At 31.6% G+C, this 20,650-nt stretch overlaps 1 protein-coding gene across 1 annotated transcript in view; it reads left to right on the top strand.

The window, feature by feature from the left end:
• The window catches only part of LOC107437090 (dynein axonemal heavy chain 5), a 156,088-nt gene that overhangs the window by 126,118 nt on the left and 9,320 nt on the right, over positions 1-20,650 (top strand). The window contains exons 51-52 of the mRNA XM_043043611.3: positions 7,991-8,144; positions 19,677-19,889. Of these exons, the coding sequence (XP_042899545.3) occupies positions 7,991-8,144; positions 19,677-19,889 (367 nt within the window). The remainder of the gene's footprint in view (positions 1-7,990; positions 8,145-19,676; positions 19,890-20,650) is intronic.

The raw sequence follows: 20,650 nt of genomic DNA, 5'->3' as shown, positions 1-20,650 counted from the left end.
GGTTCCATTACTGGATATAGTCCCTATCTCCGCCGAGCAATAAAAGCTCAAATTTGAACTGGAGCTTTGTACCTGGGGCCGACATAAGTTGGAATTGTTTCTTGAGTTGTTTAAGCACAATTTAGTACAGTTTTATTGCCAATAGAAATTATTTCAACCACTTAAAATAAGAATTTTAAGAAAAAGAAATCGAAACGTATAGTTTAAAAGTTCACGAATTTGCTGATAACATTTCCTAAATTCAATTTTGAAGAAACCATTACGAAAGGTTGTTTGACATGATTTCATAAATGATATGGTGTTCAAGATTAATTTATTCAAAACCACATATTCATTATACATCCAAACATTTAAGAAAAAATAGCAGTTTTTACTAGATTCCAAATTTCTTCCTGTACTGCACCAAATCAATTGAGAATATTCCTAAATATCATTTCCAAATGTTGGTTTTAATTTTTTTTTCTTACATATAAATTTGCGACACCTGGTGTGCATATTTTTTAACACAATTTTCAAAGATTTAAAAATATACATTGAGGGTGGCGGTAACGGAACACCTGGTATAAACTGTTATTAATTAAATATTAGCAAGGATTCTAAAAATTTTGTGATCGAAGCAATGTGTAATTTGAAAATTAATAAATTCAACGACAACATTTTAAAACCCCTACTTAACAGTCGAAACCATCACAAAAGGCTGCTCAATATGCTTTTAAAAATGATGCGATATCAACTGATGAAATGAAAGATCCATTCACTTAAAATCAAATATCCATTAGACATCCAAATCTTCAATAATAGCCGGCAATTTATACAGGATCCCAAACTCCTCCCACACTGCATCGAATCAACTGAGAACAATCATAAATATCGTTCCCATAAGCACTCGCAAAACATCTTTCCCAGAGAACGAAAATTCCTTTTCTGCTTTTAAAACTTTTCAATAACCCGGGAATAAATGATTTCTAATGCAAGAAAACTGAATAAACACAGAATGATATCTTCTGCTGGATGAGATGTACACACACACACATGTTAGAGTTTCGAATCGATTTGCGTTTAAATGAAATTCCTTTTTTTTTATTATCCCGGAAATAAGAAGGAATTTATGTGGATGTATATTTTTCCTCCATGAAACGTCCACTTTTCTCTCCCCCTCTTCACTTCACTTCAGATGAAATGTATTGTTGCTGCCAGTTTTTGTATCGTCCTGTGATATTGATGTAATGCGTTCAAATATAATTTTCTTTCTTTGGTTCCCCCCACTCCCGTTATAAAATGCTTGATAACCTTTAAATCTACTGGATTTTTTAGTTTTTCTGTCTTTATTTTTCCACCAGGATCTTGGTGGAATGGTTTTTGTTGGGATAGAGAAGAAATTCCTACTCCCAGAATATTTCTTTTGTAATGATTGAGTGATACCAAGGAATTCTGCACTGGTCGATTTCAATGCAGAGCTTAAAAAATAATTGACAACTGGTTGTTATTGTTATAACTACAAATTGTGAGATAAAATACCATAATTTATTTTAAAGGAAAGTTGATTATGTGCCAACAATATGCTTTTCAAGGGTAATATTATTTACAGAGAAATATAGGAGTATGTATTTTAGAATTTATTTATGGAAAAACTAAGGACGTGAGTATGGAAGATTAATCATGAGATAGCAGAGAAATGCAGGCTGAGAGTTGAAATCAGGAAAGCAAGAAGGAGATAGATTAGAGAAATGCAGTCTGAGAGTTGAAATCAGGAAAGCAAAAAGGAGATAGATTAGAGAAATGCAGTCTGAGAGTTGAAATCAGGTAAGCAAAAAGGAGATAGATTAGAGAAATGCAGTCTGAGAGCTGAAATCAGGTATGCAAAAAGTAACATTTTCCCCACATATGACGAACGATTTAAATTAGAGAAACGCTTAGGCCAGCGGTTCCAGCCTCTTTAGTTGAACGGTCCATGCTTTTTGTAAAAAAAAGAAAAAAAACCTTAGAGGCACTTTAAGTACTGAAAACGTTACAAATAAAAATGTAACGACAAATAGACGCCTATTTTATGTGCATGAAATACACCCTAACTTTATCCTGACTTAGATTCTCGATCATCCTCCACAGCTTAGTACAATGCTGTCCGTGGTCCATTTGTGGGCAGTGACCCATAGGTTGTAAGCCTCTAGCTAACGGAACAGAACGTTTGCTTCCCAATTATGTGATCAAGTTCGACTTCGTTTTCTAGTGATGATTGGTTTATTCGTTTACTGTTCCCGGCTCTCACCATCGGACAGACAATATCTTCAAGACATTGCTTAAAACTCCCTTGTCGTTGAACTAAACGTGGGTAGTTTCCGAGGTTTTCCCTTTCATATAACCATGATTATGTTAATGTATATAATATAAGAGTTTAATTACGTAATATAATATTATAATATATTAGTTTAACGCAAAAAGTTTTTCATGATCAAAAAGTTTCTTTGTGTTTTGGGTAAAACTCAAGACTATAAAATGAATGATATTTTTTCTTATTATTATTTAATGGTATTTATCATTTATTATTATTTTATTCAACCCGCATGCTCATTTTTTTGCAATACGTAAAAATATATTTTCTATGTGTAAAAATGCAATTAAAAAAATTCTTTTAAACTTATTTTTGTACTATGTTATAGACTGTTTTCAGCTTGTTTTATTTATTATTTGGTTCTAAAAATGCACTGTTTATGAATTATCTCTTTTTCATTTAAGTATAGTATGAACTTGTAATACTTGGCCGTTGTAACATTAGAGTTTACATTCTCAATTGGTCATTTAATGAAGGCATCAATGCTTTAATGGAGCACTCCTATAAATGACTCTCTTAATTTAAAACCGTGAACTTCCAAATAATTTGATATAGTATCTTTAGTTTGATTGGTCTCGTTTGTAGCCTATATTCATAGTTTAGATCACAGTTCAGATTCCTCATTTAGGTAGAAACTTTGCGGGGGGTTTTTTGTTGTTTTTTTTTAACACTTTTAGAAATAAATTTCTTGCTTTTGACGATATACCAAACTGTGGGCTGCTGTATTTTGGACGATCATTTTACCACGAAAGCTAGGATTTTAGACAAAACGCAAATTTGAGAGTAACAGCTTTGTCATATGTGTGTCTTTTCTATGCATTCTAAAAAATATGCAATTTCCTAAATTTTAGGTAATTATTACTGAAGGATTTCTATTCTTTAGTAGCATTCAACATTTGCCGTGAATTATAAGGGGAAATTAGCATAGTTTAAAGATAATAGAAGGCCGTGGTTGCCTTCTTTTCATCACCGCTGACGTAACAATCAGTTATCCAACATTTTTAAACTTATCTCAAAATATTGTTACCAAATTAAATTTTTAACCGGGGAAGTAACTTTTGTTCAACACGTTTTACAATGGGGACATTTTTTCATTGTTATAAGTAATATTATCTCTTCCCCAGTAATTGCCATAACAAAAAATACCATATCCATTGCATTTGAAGTTCGTGTATGACGAAATATTTCGTAATATCCAGTTAACAGGTTCACACTTCTTAAGACACCATATTAAAACAACTAAAAAAAATGGTACTTTCTATTATTGGGTAGTAAAAGGTCTTGTTCATTGAGTAACCAGGTGATTAATCCCCTGATAAAGGTGGTTAATCCCCGTCTTATCTGAACGCGTATTTGTTTTTATTCTGAAATATTATGTTTCAAGAATTGTTAATACATATTCACATGAGTTTCACAGCCGATTTTGTTATAAATTATGGTAGTGTAATATGAACATGTGCCATATCAAGGAGGAAACACTGACAATCGCCAATAGCTCATAAGTGTAAATCTAGAACGACAGGTATAACCAATCGAAAACACGTCAATTTTCGATTCTCCATTTAATTTGAAGCGTTTGCACTGAAGCACATCGTTAAAGAAGTTAGTGCGCTACTAGGTTTCCCGTGTTTTGTAGTCTTACACACCTTTTATTCTTTTGCAGTATTTTCCATCAGTTTCATTACTTTAAACATCGCCTTAATGCTTTTGGCGAAATTCATACCCTTAAACAAGCCAAGACTATAATTTTCTCAACTGGATGAATTTCCTTAAAGCCTTCTACGAAAAAGTTCTGTCAAAAACGAAAAAAAAAAAATCTTGAAATTTAATTATTTATTTCTAAACTCTATGATTATCGTTTTGAAATACTTGAAAAGAGTAATAAACTCATTGTTGAACGTCACAAGTATACCGTTTAATAATTCATTTTCTGTTAAATTTAATTAAAAACTATACTTTATAGTGATTTTGTTGCCATTGATATTTTAAAAATCTCTTTTAATTAAAACTTAAGATCTTTCGAAAGAAAAAATAAACTCGTCAAAGCATGTGCACCACTTATTAAATTAGAGTATAATTAATTTTATTCTCATACAATAAAAAATAACGAAATTTTCTGATTTGGAGAAATATATTTTTCATCTCTATCGCTAAAATTTTACAAGAATTTAATTCTTTTAAATAAAACGCTGGTTCTTTTACTAATTAATGCAAGTTTTATTAATGAACAAACTAGAATATTTTAAATTAACTGTTTTTGAGAATGCAACTTTATTTTCGACGAAGAGTTTTTGTTTAAGCAATTAATTATTTAAACATAAAATTTTAATAAGTAAATGCCTGATAAATGTAATTATGCTTCTGAAAGATTTATTTAGAAACTACAAAGATAGTTTAAATTCTTTTTCCAACCAATTTATTTTAATTAGGAAAATATCTTTCGCTGTTATTGCTTTATTAGTAAACTTATGAATAATTAGCGTCACGTAATCCTTATTTTTATTTATTTCGTTCTTAGAAATATGGTAAGATACTTTGAGTAAAGTATTCTAGAAAATGTTGAAAACTATGTACGAATTTCGTTAATTGAATATTTGTATTTGGCTTTCTTAAAAAACATAATAAATATTCATGGAATAATTTATTTTGTATGCATCTAGTGATTCGTCGCAGGGGAAATCTAATTATTTAATGAAAGTTATACTTAATTGATTTTATGAACAAGCATTATTTAAACTTTTAAGGAGAAACTATTTTCAAGCCCCATTGCACTTTTATCTTATTATTTGTTGCCTAAGTGTATGATTAAGTTTATAAGTAGGACATTTACCATTAAATGTCTAAAAGCCAATTAGTTAAGATATTGCCATAATTATAAATTCGATATTTTCATGTTTTAGTCTCTGTAAGTACTACATACTTCGGATTGAAATATTTTGTTTGTGCCATATATAGAGCCATATTATATATTTAATGATAGTCTCAAACAAAATGCTCTTAATTTTGTAGTTTATTTTCGTATGGTCATTATAAGGTTTTTCCAGAATATCGGAGCCTAGAACCATGGTGGCACAGGGCATAGAACGCTCGTGAGGTGACACTGGTTCGAATCCCATCGACGGCTGGTCGATACGAATCCGCTACCGGCTCGCTCCAACCACAATACTGACGTAAAATATCCTTAGTGTTAGACGGATCATGGGTTAGAGTCCTCTTGCCATCAAGCTAACCGTGGGAAGTTTTCGGGGTTTTCTTTTTCATGTAACTCAAATGCGAGTTAGTTCCATTAAGAAGTCCACGACGAAGACAGAATTCTCTCAATACTTGATACAGGAGTTCCCTTGTTTTCTGGATTGGGTTCAAAATTAAAAGGCTACGGGTTGAACATTGGTAGTTGTAAACTCTAAAAATTAGGTCGGCCGTTCAACGACGATTATAAAATATAAAATGAAATATCGGAACCAAAAATTAGATGGGGTACTCCGTAATCCGAGGATGAAATCTAATTTACATTTTAGTTTAGCACTTGTTAGCACAAATAGAATGTAGATTTATACTAACAACTGTAAGCAAGAGGTTTGTTTAAGACATAGGGAAACATTTTTAGCTGCGAGTCAATTTTCAACGAAAAGAAACATAACAAAAATTTCATCGTAATCTTAACATGGAGTAATGAAGAAGGTAATTTTATCTGGGGGAATATGAAATTTTAAGATATTTATTTATTTTTTTTTTTTTTTTTGCTTTAAAAATCAATCTTGACAATTTAAAATATCTATGTATTATTAAATGCTATCAAATTATTATAAATATATTTTCAATAATGATCTCTTTAAATCTATGACACACATACTTGATATTTTATAGAATATAAGATATTATAAGATGTAAGTACCTCGGTGGGAAAAAAATATATCAGGTATATTTGGGCTTCGGTTATTTTTAATTGAAATTTGCAAATGAGCTAAATTTAAAATTACACTTTTATAATTACAGATATGAATCAATTAGTTACTAATTTGCGTAGCTTGTCTTGTTTTTTCGGCTGGTGAAACAAAAAACACAGCTCTACACAATTAATGAAATTTTAACGTGGAGTAAGAAGGAGTTTGTTTACCTAGTTTGGGTTACCTTAATCCGCAACTTTTCTTTCTCTTGTTGAAAATATCTAGCTATGTTAGATTCAGGGACTCTATCGGAATATTGTGTCATGTAGTTAGTAATCATGCGTACCTCGCAAATGTCTCTCTGCATGACTTTTGTTCTTATAAAATCTAATTTTCACGAGCAAAGAGTCAATCTTAATTGTTAAAAAATGTGACTTCAAATTTTATAATTGAATAGTTAAACAATAATTTAAGTAACAAAATTAGACACAAAAATATACTTTATCTGAATAAACACATATTTTTTACAAAGGATTTAGATTCATCAAAATATAAGAAACAGCCACAATTTTAAACATATGATCTCAAAAGTTAGTCAAGAGAGCAGTCGAAGGTTAGGACCCCTTAATGTTAGTTTCACTTTTTGTGCATTACACCGTAAGTCGGGAAATTTTTGAGTGAATCAAAAAATTTTTGTGCACAATTATAAAATTTATTAAAAGAAAATCTCAATAAATTTTTTTTTAATGATTACTTATTATAATAGACGATAGAGTTAGTTTCTGAGGTAGAATATAGTTTTTATCTATTTAATCAATCTAATTTTTAATGACAAAATACAAATTTTAAACAAACTCGGTCAAATAGTATTTGAGAAACGAAAGTTTAAAGAAAACTTCTTTCTTGTGTTTTTATTATTTAGAAAAATTTCTATGAATCTTCGTCCAAATGTAGTATAAATTTGTATATCTAACAATGTTTAGCTCAATTTAATGAAAAAAGAGTTACGCTTAAAAAAATTAGTTTTGCTTAGTCTAATACTGACGAAATCCAACAATAATAATAAAAAATATAATTGTTTTAACTTTTTTAAATTACCACAGTTTTGTGTACAATTGTACTGTGTCGTAACTACCACGATAAATATTAAATACCAATTCACTAGTATATAAGACATGTTAACTTGATTATGTCAGGAAGTACCTTTTGATAGATGAATTTTGACATAGTCGATAATTAAATCCCTTCAATGGTGACCCGGACGTGATATGAGCTTGCCAATATAGATGGATGGTCCACATTTAAACAGTTTATTCGCTTAAAAATATTCACTGCTCAAAGAAGAAAAAATCCGGTGAAGTAAATAATGTCTCCCGGTAATAAACAATATTGAGAAAAAAGCCAACTGAGCGAAATGTTGTGAAGAAAAAACATAATGAGCAAAAATGATATAATGATATAAGAGCCTAAATCAACTAGTGGTATTCATTCATCGAATTCTATCACAGATAAAATTCTGGAAGGGGAGTTGTGTTGCTTAACTACCACTATAAATATTAAATACCAATTCACTGGTACATAAGACATGTTAACTTGATTCTATCAGGAGGTACCTTTTGATAGATGAAGGTTGACATAGTCTATAATTAAATCCTTTCAGTACATTGTTGATTAATATTGGTTGATTAATATTGTTTAATTAATGGTTTACTTTCTTTTTATTCTGTTTAAAGAATAGATAGTCATTTAGTTTATTATAAAATTTATGTTTCAGGTATCAAATTAATACTGCTAATGACGTTTTGGATGCCTTGATCCGTGTACCCCCACAAGATTCGGCGAGTGGGGTGGAGACTAAAGAAGATATAGTCAGCAAAATGGCAGAAGAAATGCTTCAGAAAATGCCGCCAGAATATGTGTCACACGAGGTAAAGTATTATAACTGTCTTCTACCAACCTTAATCATAGCTATCTGTAGTAAGATATAAAATTTTAACCTTTTAATTACTTTTCATATAATGCTAAGATTTCAAATAGTTTACAACACAACTTCACAATTCAAGGACATAACTATTACATGATGTCAATTTGCTTTATAGTTGACATGCTTAGTTTCGGAATCGTAAAACTTTTTCTAAAAGTTTGTCTTTAGAAAGCTCAACTTACTGGAAGAAGACTAGGTTTTAAAATGTTGGCACTAATGTAAGACGAATGAAATGAGGTCAATACTTTGAATGTCACGGCATGCAGAGTATTTTTAACATACAGAGTGTCCCTGGAATATTGGAACAAATTTTAAAGCGAGGTAAGGAGATCAAGAGAATATTTGCGTAGCAACCCATGGTCGGAAATGTCTTTGTTCGCCTCTAGGTAGTGTTATTCACAAAATGGATTGGGCGCGGTTAACCGGTTACCTTGCCACCACGTTTTCCTAATTTAAGCTGCATGTATTTTTTTCGATGGAGTACACTGAAAAGTGCTATGGTTGCAAGAATCGTCTGTGTTGCTGTGGTTATCCAACAAAATATAGGTGTATTAGAGCGAGTCAGCCAATCTATGGCCCGACGGTGTGACGTAGGCATCGCCAGCAATGGTGGAAACTATTATCATCTTTTGTGACGTGTACCACAGCACATGTTATATCTTTGACCAATAAATATTTCAGATGTTTTCAGTCTTGTGTCACTTTAGTTCTCGTTCCTGTCCTACTACTTTTCCATGATGTTTCCGATCATGGGTTGCTATGTATTTCTGAATCCTTGTGATGTCCCCTACCTCCCCTTAAAGTTGGTCCCATTAATTCTAGGACACTCTACATTTTCTTTGTGGTATGAAGGTAAACCAATTTTTTTTAAAATTACAGCGAAAAAATAAAAATAAAAAGCAAATCTCATCAAGTGGCAAATTCTCCAAACTTGCTTTACCTGTTATATGGGTCATTCTCACAAAAACAGTCATTTTCATGTCCCCAATATATTTTATGTTTGTTTTACAGCTTACGAAAAAAAAAAATTCAGGGAAAGTGTCCTTCAGAATGCAAGCTAACAAAAGAATAAAAATAAAATTATCAATTTTCATTTTTTATTTATTTTAGGTAATTAAAATATACCAATATGTCATTCCCTCACTTGTCCCCACTGCTGATTTAAAAAGGGAAAAAAATTGTTTCTGAAACAAAATTTTTTTTTACAAATTCGTGTTTTTTATTTCAGAATACTGAAATATAGAATTCAGAAAATGAATTTTAAATTTAATTTCTGATAAAAATATTAACACAGTACTATTTTAAACTTTGTCCCCAGTGTTTCGCGTCATTCCCTCACAACAATGTTCTTACCACCTGCAATCTTCTTAGAATAAAAATATTTCAATAAAAACTTCAGAAGTTAACAACTGGCATCATAGAACAAAATTGCAGTATGTTTCCATCTTCCACTTAAAGAAGCTTCGCTGTGGAATAAATTTGAATGGATCAAACCAGGTAAAATTTTTTACATTTGTCATTCCCTCATGTCATTTTTTAGAGTAAAATAAAATACAACTTCATCGAGAAAGTGGATAATTATATGTTGCTTTCTTGTATGAATATAATTGTATGTGATTGACTTCAGAAATTAATTAGGCCTAACTGTTATTTTCAAATTTTATTGAATTCGTCATTCCCTCACTAGTGTATAAAGTGAGGGAATGACGCTGAAGTGAGGGAATGATTCAAGATGAGTATATTATTAAATTTTTTTTTTGTTCAATCGTGCCAGCCAATTTTATTTCCCAAACCTGTAAAAACAATTTAATATATAAGACTAAATTATAATAAATACTAGATATACTTAGTATGTTATCATTTTCAAACTTTAGGTAAATGTAACTTAGATAAAAACATGTATTAAAATAAAATATCATTCCCTCACTATTAGTGTCATTCCCTCACTTTTTAAATAGTGAAAATAATTAATTTACTTATTAATTAATTTGAAAAATAAATTAATAAATTAATTTATTAAATTAATTAATGATTAATTATTATAAATTAATTAATTATAAATTAATTATTTAAAAAATTAATTAATTTAAATATTAAGTATAATTTATAGGATATATACTTTTATTATAATGCCATTACATATTTCTATTCATATAAAAAGTTTCAGAGCTTTTTATTCACTTTACTATTTTGGGATTTTATGAACTGAAAAATGACAGTTTTCGTGAGAATGACCCATATAGTGATTTTTGAATAGAAACTTATTGATTTTAAAGGTGCGTTTGTTTTAAGGAAGTTTGTTAGTTGCGCGGTGCTGGTTCACATTGTCCAAAAGTTTTTAATGAACAATGATCTCAATTGAAATCTTATCATTGGAACAAAGGGTATGATTGTTCGGGGTTTTCTGGTTTCTTATATCTCAGTAGCAAAATATATATATATATATATTTTTTTACAGTTTCTTAATGTTATTGATGTTTGAAAGTAACAAAGTGATAGTCCAAATCTTCACACAAAGACTTACTTTAACAAATCTGGAAGAAGCTTACAAGTTTAATTGTGATAGCAAAAAGCACTGGATTCGGGAAACGATAGAACCTTTGTATTTAGTACACGAATAGTATACGAAAAAATATCAAATAGTATAATTTTTTTTTCTTTTCTGTACTTAATAAGAGTTTTTACTTATTGCTAAGATTTGAACAAGTAACGGAATATATGTATTTTGATTATTTTAGGTATTAATGTGCGTCAAAATTAGAAAAAATGATTTTATTTAACCCTGAGTTCTCTCACGTTACTCATACTTTAAAAAAAAATTTTAATTTTATGTAACACTTAAACGGATTTAAAAAATGAGCAAGAGAATGCTTTAATTTAAAACTTCGCGAAATCTACATAATTTATGACTTTCCTTAAACAGTTTATTCGCAATTTTGACATTCTACTAATAGAACCCAAAAACATTATTCATTAATAAAACAGATATAAAGCCTTGTTTATAATCCAAAATTTGCTTTACGGTTTCTTAGAAAACTCCTTACGCAATATCGCTGACTTTTGATGAAATTTGATTTTCAATATCAAAATTTTCCAGCGACTCCTCTTTACGTGGTTTCCCCTCCCCAACCACGTACCCTCCCTCATATGCAGACGACATTTCATGGACATTAACGACCAATTCGAACCTTAGGAAGATGCATGGTAATGGCCTAGGTACCCCTATTTTAATGCCCTACCCCCATTACATCTCATTAGGTACGTTATTCACTTGCAAATGATGTCAGAAAGTAGAGTGCCATTCATTTGAAAGACTGAGGGGATATTGGGGAACAGGGGGGGAGGGCTGACCCAACTGTTAGTGGACACAAAACAAAGTCGGAAATGGAAAAGATGGGAATATTGCGAGGGGGGTGCGTCGCGGTTTCCCAGTCACTAAATATGCACATTTAGAATTATGAGTTAACATTATTTTAGAAACTGGGAATGTCGGGAGTTCTTTAATGAAGGTTTGTAGCTCCCATTTTGACAATTTCGAATGGAAGAAGACACAATGGTAATATGGCAATTTCTTCCTTTTGCTTTCTGGAAGAAAGGGGGTGGAAGAGAAATGTATAAAGTCTTTCAAAATAGATCTTTTCCTCAACTGGAGTTGTTCAATGACCTAATGAAGCTTGCTTTAGTTTTGAATATTTGTAGTTAAGTTCCTAAGAGGTGGTTAGTTTTGGTTAAATGGTACGTAAACACAAATAATAACGATTAATTCCATACTCAGGGTTATGGAATTTGAAAGATGATCCAATCTATGTTTGACTTAAAAACATTATAAAACACATTAATGAGTATTATTATTATAATTAAAAGCCCTTGAAATTCTTTTTAGCGTTGGCATCAAAGAACTGCAAACCGAAGTATCAAAGGAGTGAGTTATAAGCATGAACGTTAACTACATTATTTAAAATTTCTGAATGAAAATTATTTTCTCTCTTGGTCATTGAAAAGCTGAAATTAACTGAGCCATAAGTCAAACAGAAATAAAAGTTTAAAGGGGGACAATTCATATAAACAAACTGTTCTACATTTCTGCTTTATTTATGTTATTAAGTTCCGCTCCTTGGTTCGGTCCTCGGGCAGGGCAAGGTTAACTCAGCCTTTCATCCCTTCAGTGGATCGATAAAATGAGTACCAAGCATGTTTGGGAACTAAACACTGGGGGTTCCACGTTGGGCTGACCATCCAACTGGAACATCTGCTCTTGCACCCCAGAGCCCAAAGGTCAAGAAAATTGAGATGGGCACAGTAGGTCTTGGTCCTCTATGGGCTGTCGCGCCACTGAATTTAGTTTAGTTTAAGTTCCGCAGGTTCAATATTTTTCTTTGGTTTTGTATACATTTCATGAGTTGATGCTAAAATAATGGGATTAAAGCAGTAATTAATCCATCACTTAAATTTATAATCGTGTACATTAGGGAAATTTTATTATTGTTTTGTTTCGAATGCATTTTCGAGTAGCATTGAAATATATATAAATCAAATCATAACGCATATAATTTGAATAAAGTGTTTCTAATTCTAAGGCTTAACAGAATATAGATGTTGCATATATTCAGAACTTCATTCTAAAAAGAGTACTCATACAAATTCAAAGTTAGACTAAAATAGAAAGGTACTCAAAGGACTAACACAGTGAGATCGAACGACAAAACAATCTGTAAGGGACTCTGATGGCAAGTGAACCCCTTCTTAGAACTTTATTTCCTCAACTGTAATTGATCAATGACTTTATGACAGCACCTGTAGCTTGCTTTAGTTATAAATAATTATAGAGACCGTTACCAATAGCCCATTACTGTAACTTTAATGATACATTTATAACCAAATCAATTACTTATAACTAGATTTAGTTTTAATTGAATGGTGCATATACAGCACACATCACAAACCATAATACACAATCAGAGTATAGAATTAAAACGGTATTCTAAACCGTGTTAGATACGAAAGTAAAAGAGGTAAGATGGAAGTCAACCTTGAAGTAGATAATAGATCTAAATTTCCTTAACTGAAATTAATCAATGGCCTAATGTAGTTATCACTTACTTTAAATTCCAACATAGTTCTGTTTTAATAAGCTATGCAGCAAAATTGCAATTTCTATTACAATCTCAGAACATGGTATTTAAATGGGGAGCTAAATTTTGTCTGATGTTAACATTTTCGTTGTCTATCCTGCGCCTGAACAGATTGTGGCGTCAACGCTACAGGGCTAATCAAGAGCCAGTGTGGGTCTGATGTCTCATTCAACAATCACGCGTTCTGGAGGAAGAGTTTTTGCAATAGGGTAATATCTATGAATGTCAAACAGCAGAGAGAAGACGACTGAAGGTCTGGTTTCTTAGGACAAGCGCCTTATCTGGGCGTCAGCGGAAAGTTGACTTAGAGCTGACGCCAAAAAAATACTTTTTTGTTAGCTCAGCGTGAGCAGTCGGTCCAACGCAGACATTATCTCTCATTGCGCATGCGTTAATAACGTAAACAAATATTTATTTTGAATTTGTATTGATTTTGTTATTGTCGACCAGTGTTTCTGAGAACAAATAATGACTTTGTCCAAGAAAAAACACAATATAGCTGAGCTAAATGAAGAGTGCTATGTTTAATGAAGAAGCTATGTTTAATGTCAAAATCAAAATCTTGGCTGATTTCAATGTGGTGTTAAATGTTGTCCGCCATTGCTTCTGTGGTTAACGTCACGTTGTAATCCAACTGCAGTTGAGTTCGACGGCAATTGTAGTTCAAGATGAGCGTTCGATGACGTATACTATCAAACTCACAAGTGGACCAATCAGAGGTAAGCGCTGATTTCCAGCTGACGGCTTCCTGTCCTAAGAAACCAGGCCCTGAGATACGACAACAGAGTGAATGCAACAGAGATCAGAGTTAATACTCACCATGCGTCAATAATGTCCAATCCTTATTAGCTCTTGAATTTATTGTTTTTAAAGTGAGTTATGTGGTTTTTATTTTTGGTTTTTCTGCATTAATTACACCTAGATATTCTTTTGAAGAACATCGATGCCAAAGTAATTATACACCTTCAGAAAAATTAATTTTAATTCATAAATTATAATATTATACCAAGAATCATGATATTATGCAAATTAACAGCAATTTAAATAAGGTGTTTATTTAAATCATAATATGATGTAATCAAGTACAATAAAAAAAATTTTTTAAAAGAGAAAGTTCAACTTTAAGCTTTATAAAGGTTGCAGTAAGTTAGCAAGATGCTTTACTTATCCATAGAATAGGCCACTTCAACTTAACCAAACTTGTTTATTTTATTCCTCTTCTTATTGGTCAATTTTTACCACTCGACAACTTCTAGTTTCAATTATTTCTGTTGATTCTGCCTATCGACGTTGATAATGCTTATTTATTGTACCGAAACGACTGTCTTTTTAAATCTCACGTTTGTTTTTCACGTTGTTATTAAAGTTACTATAAAGTGTTGCAATCCTCGGGCCGGGCAAGGCTGACTCAGCCTTTCATCCCTTCAGTGGGTCGATAAATGAGTACCAAGCATGCTTGGGAACTAAATACTAGGGGTTCCGCGTTCGGCTGACCACCTGACCGGAACATCTGCCCCTGCACCCCAGAGCACAAGGTCAAAAAAAACTGAGATGGGCACAGTAGGCCTTGGCCCTCTATGGGCTGTCGCGCCACTGAGTTTAGTATAAATTGTAAGTGCAGTATTTTTTTAACTATGTCATATAATTTATTTTATTTAATAGACTTAAAAATAAATATGTTGCACATTTTAATCATTTGTATATACTAATCAAAGATAAATATTTATTTGTGTTTTATGTATAAGCATTTTAATTTTCTTGTTCGTATGAAAGACAATGAAGCATTAAAAATAGTTCTTTTAAGCTACACTTTTCTTTGTATTTTATAGAATACACTGTTTCATGGATATTTTTATTTGAAGCAAGATGCTTATTTTGTTTTAAATTAGCTTACAGTGAATTTTGAAAAAAATACACTCAAACAAAATATAGTTATTTGAAATTGAAAGCTAAAAATATATTCATAAATCCACTACGTATTTCAAGAAAATTAATTAATTATTTAATGAAATAAAGATTTTCCATTATATTATTACATGATTTATTAAAATTCAAATACGATACTTTTAAGTGACGTTTTATTAATCATAATCGTTACTATTACGATTGAATTTAACGTCAAAACCTTATGTTTAGTAGAAAATGTTTATTATAGTAAGCTATAACATTAAAACAGATTTTCGTACATAGTTAAACTGTTAAAAGGGAAGCGGAGTTTAGTAATGGAATGAAAGTGCTTCATTTATAATCTATTAATTCCTTTTACAATTAAATTTAAATCAAGCTATATAATTAGGCATCTTTGAAATTTAAATATCTGATTGATAGTTAAAAAGGATATTCTGAATTCGAAACTTTTAACTATACTTTTGCTAGTAAACGTTAACCAAACTATTTCGATTTAAAAAGTATTAGTTATTTTAATAGATGCGATTTATTTTAGATGATAGGTGACGGTTTATTTTGATAATCAGCGTTTTTGAATATAAATATTATTGGAATTCTTTTATGCAGTTATCACGTAGCGTTATTGCTCTTTTTTACTGTTCTGTTATTAAATTAGTTTTGTGTCTACGTTTAATGAATCTTGCCATCGATATTTTTCCTCTGACTAGAGCACCAAAATTCCCGTTGGAACTCTGTGCTCGTTGGCAATGCAAACTTCAATTGTTCCTTGATAACTAAGTAGAATTCATTACCCTTTCATCATCAAATAGAATATATCATCAATCATATATGACCATATAAGGGAGCAGCTAAGTAGGCAAAAGTTTCATCTGGATCTCTGTTTTTGTTGCAAAATAAAAAGCATCTATCGTTTCCTCGTTTCTTCAAGCAAAATTAATATCGACATACTAGTCACGCGAAACTTATCATTAATCATGATTCCATTAATTTTTAATAGGAGCGTTTGTTACAGAAACAAAGACACAGAGTATTAAATGTTTGCGTAACATCCCATGTCACACCTTTACAAATTTCCAATACTTTTTTCTGGCATTCAATTTTCTAATTACTGCTGTTTTAGGAATTTCCGTACCAATTTAAATATAAAAAGCTATTTTTTTATAATATTCTACAAATGGTGACAAACCTTTAGCGATTCCGATTCCAGATAGATTTTTAAGAGTGCAAAACTTTTCATTACGGTAGAGTTGATGATTCCCCTAAATTTGAATAAATAGCAATTTATGTTATGACCTTTGCTGACAAACAGTAAGAAATTTTGAAAAAAAAATTCTGTAATCACACAGAATTTTTATAAGAGTTGAGTTTATTTCTGTCCAAATTTAAATAAAATGTAATATTTTCTGATGATCTACTAAAAATATTTTACAAAATGAAGGCTTTTTTCAATACCTATCGATATGCTATATATTATGCTTGCGTGGTTTCGAAAACACGAACACTTTTCTTTTTAAAATAAACAGTATAAGAGCAACTATAGCGACCACAGTAGTCACTGTTCCTTAGACAAGAATTCTTTATTTGGAATGTACTTTAAGTAAATTTATTTTATTTGTACTTTAAATAATGGAAAAGTCCAGAATGCTATAATTTTCATTGACGTCCCAACAATAAGTGAAATAGGTTTATGATATTAACCTTTTCTTATTTAAAACTGATAAAGAAATAATGGTTACGACCAGCAAAGCAGCGAATTAGCAATATGGTTTAAAACTGACCAATCTAAATGTCAAAGATGAGTTCGTATTGTCATAATTATCGTTCGTATCGACATAATTTAAATTAGAACATTTAGTACCCACACAGAATTATCGTTTCAAGATATATATAGTTGGTAATCTTGAACCACAATTCTACGCATGTTTGTTGACAATTTAATAAGATGTTAAACTGAACAACGCTTCTGTTCAAGTTGAACAACAGTATCTTCTAATCAAGTTTAAGATAATTTAATTTAAAAGATAATATAATTTGCTAGATAATATCTTTCAACACGTTCCAAAATTTCTGACTATGTTGTGTACTGTTTTAGCAATTCTAATACGTATGACTGACTACAGCTACAGCACATTACGCAATAATTATCATCGATAATTAAATCTATCGATATTCCGAAACACTCATCATTTCTTGAACCATCATTGGCATTTATATTTTTGCTTCTGTCCCCGAGAAGACTCCACTAAAGCAGAAGCGTCATCAGTCTTTATGTTGTAACCATGGAGATGACGTTTGATCGCAGTAAGTCATACCTCTGAGACAAACTCTCTTTCCCCCTCTTATAAATATGAAATGTGAAGTGAAACTGATAATATTTTGTTACCTAATAACAGATCCCCCTTTGGAATAATTGCTCACATTTGTGGCGAATTGAGTGCCGTTCTGTGTAAGATAATTCCGACGCCTATAGTTTACGCGAGCTTTAATTATTCGATTTGGGATGGATAAACACTCTATTGTTTCGTTTGGTAATGGACCTAAAGTATTGTTTTTATTGACATCTGGAACAAAATAATTTGCTTTAAAAATGGGCTTGCAAGTGGCGATTGCAAGATTTGTGTTGGTAGTACCTCGCAATATGGATGATATGATGATATAATATAATATTTTATTTTCATTCTATAAATATCTGGATTGATTGATTTGAAATAAACTTTATGATGTAGCAGGCCCCAAAAAATATAAATGCGTTGAAATCTTTAAATTATGAATTTTGCAATGATCTAAATACACTCATTGGATTATATTTCGTCGGAGAGTATTTAAATCTGGAAACAGATAGTTAGTTCCATCAAAAAGTGTTTGTTCCAATTCTTGATTCAAAGTTCCCTTGTCTTCTGAGTTGTGTTCAAAATCGCTAAACATTATTATGCTAATTAATATTAAATATGCTAACATTTTATTTTCGTTAGCATCTACATGAAGAATAAATTAACTGCTATTTATTTATTACAAAAGAAATTAAAGGATTGTATAAAAATTTAAAAAAAGGTAGAAAACATACAATGCCTCTAAATGCAAGACAAATGGCATTCTTATGTAATGGAGAAATGATATCTAATTCATACAGATCTTGGTGAGAATAACGTTACAACTAAAAAAAGAAAGTAAAAAGCCTAATTTCATTTTATGAAATCAATGTCCAAGTAGATTTTCATTTTATTTTACATCCGTCGGTGAACAGCCGACCCAATTTTTGGGTTTACGACTACTATTGTTCAGCTCCGTAACCTTGTAATTTTGAACCAATCCAGAGGACAAGGAAACTCCTGGATCCCCCAGAGTTATTGATTTGTTATGGGAACATGGAGGACTTTGCTACTCGACAGATTTAACGTCCTTCAGTCACCACTTACTACACGGGGATTCTTCGGCCGGCGGGGATCAAACCCACGAACTCTTGGACATGGGTCCAATGCCCTACCAACCAGGCTTTCCCGGCCTGTTGTCCAAGTTGCTTGGAAAGAATGAGTTGTGAATCATGTACCTTCTCATTTCGAAATAGAAATAGCGCATTCATCACTCTTTCAACACCTTACAAACTAGCCTAATAAATGCTAACTCAAATGTGGACATTTTTATATTTTGATTCTATTCTAATGGCTTGCGATCTATTAATAGCTATACCCATAGTCATTTCACAGGAATCAGCCAAGAATTATTAAGTTTCCGCTAGAATAAATTGCGTAGATATTTCTTTAAGTAAAAATTAAGAAAAGAACACGGTTGTAATGCTCTATTAGAAATAATGAGCAATCGAGTGAGGGCACGTGTCCTGTAATACACGGTTTCTTCTTTCTCAACAAATTGTACTCTCAGAAAAATTGGTTCAAAGCTGAAAAATAATACCTGTAACATTAATCATAATATTGTGCAAATTTGCTGAAACGTTGATAAGTTGTTAAATTAAAACAATTTTGTTTCTGTTAAAGCCATATTATGTTATAATACATTCAAGAAAGATTAATTTACACGGTAAAAAGAAATTAAAAAGGAAATGCACGGTAAAATGCAATGGTTCAACTGGGTACTTGCAAAAAATCACGTGGTTGTGCATGCCGTGTTAACGTTGCAGCTTTAAAGCTTGCGTTTATTACCATGAGGAATCAGTTTTCGGAACAGATTTATTTGGATACCTGCAAGCGACGTCATATGTATTTGCCAAACTTGATTGGCTAACAAAAGCGTGACGTCGCTTGCAGTTAGTATTCAGTTAGGCACCGTTTTGAGATTGAAGAAATTTTTCGCAATATTACGGTTCAACACACACAAAAAATTATAAAAGTAAAACATAGGTTTTAAAAACGTATTTTTTTTTAAATAAATAAAATCAATATAAGTTTAAAAAAAGTGTTACGAATTAAGATTACTTATAGGTTCGTCGAGCACTTCAAGAGATGGGTCCATTGCAGCCTATGAATATTTTCCTGAGACTTGAGTTAGATCGCATGAATAAAGTACTGACCACAGTCCGGAATGATTTGGTAGACTTACAATTAGCCATTGATGGTGTCATAATCATGAAAGATTCCTTACGAGATGCTCTGGATGCCATCTACGAAGCAAGAGTTCCTGAACTCTGGACTAAGGTTAGTGTTACAAATAAATAGTAAAAAATAATGATGGTGTTATTATTGCAAATTAAATATTTACTTTTTATATAATGGGCGAATGACGTCGAACGAAAACTGAGCAAGCAACATAAATTACACACATTCTTTCGCAACGTTGGCAACACTGTCGTTACGAATCCATGCTGCCATCTGTAGAGTAAAAAAATGCGTTGTGAAAACTCTCAACTCAACAAAGTAGATTTCTTAATGCTCTGGAATAAAAATTGAGTTCATCCAATATTGAAAAAGAAGACAAACGAAGAAGGGCGGTTCGTTTTTCGGGAACTGAAGGTGCTGGAACAAGCGGAATTCATTGTTGTATATGCGTTGCGTTTGGCGAACACATAATGTTCTTAACACGTGCACACGAGTAGCAACTAAGATTTTGCGAAGAACGCACATCACCGCAAAGCGATCGAACTCTCTCGAAGCGAATTACGCTGGATAAAATTGCCTGGTTTCATCTGATCCTGGAAATTCGACGAGTCACAAAGGGAAGAAATTCGTTTTCGATCATTATCATCCATTATTAGATTTTTCTTCTTTGTGACTTCCATATTTTTGGTCATGTGAAGATAGATGTTTGTGTTGACAGGACGTTGGTTTCTTTCAGAGGATGAAGTGCAAGAGTGAGGGACGTTCTGCCAGTCATTATAACTCTTTCTGCAAGACTGAAATTGATTGTGTTGTCTCCCTGTATGATAAATGTATCAACGCTTCGGGAATTATTTTTGAAT

This window comes from Parasteatoda tepidariorum, chromosome 2, assembly GCF_982258835.1.
Source record: "Parasteatoda tepidariorum strain Cologne lab strain chromosome 2, Ptep-v5.0, whole genome shotgun sequence".
Taxonomy (NCBI): domain Eukaryota; kingdom Metazoa; phylum Arthropoda; class Arachnida; order Araneae; family Theridiidae; genus Parasteatoda; species Parasteatoda tepidariorum.
The sequence above is the reverse complement of the archived record's forward strand: the minus strand, read 5'-3'. Positions and strand labels throughout refer to the sequence as shown.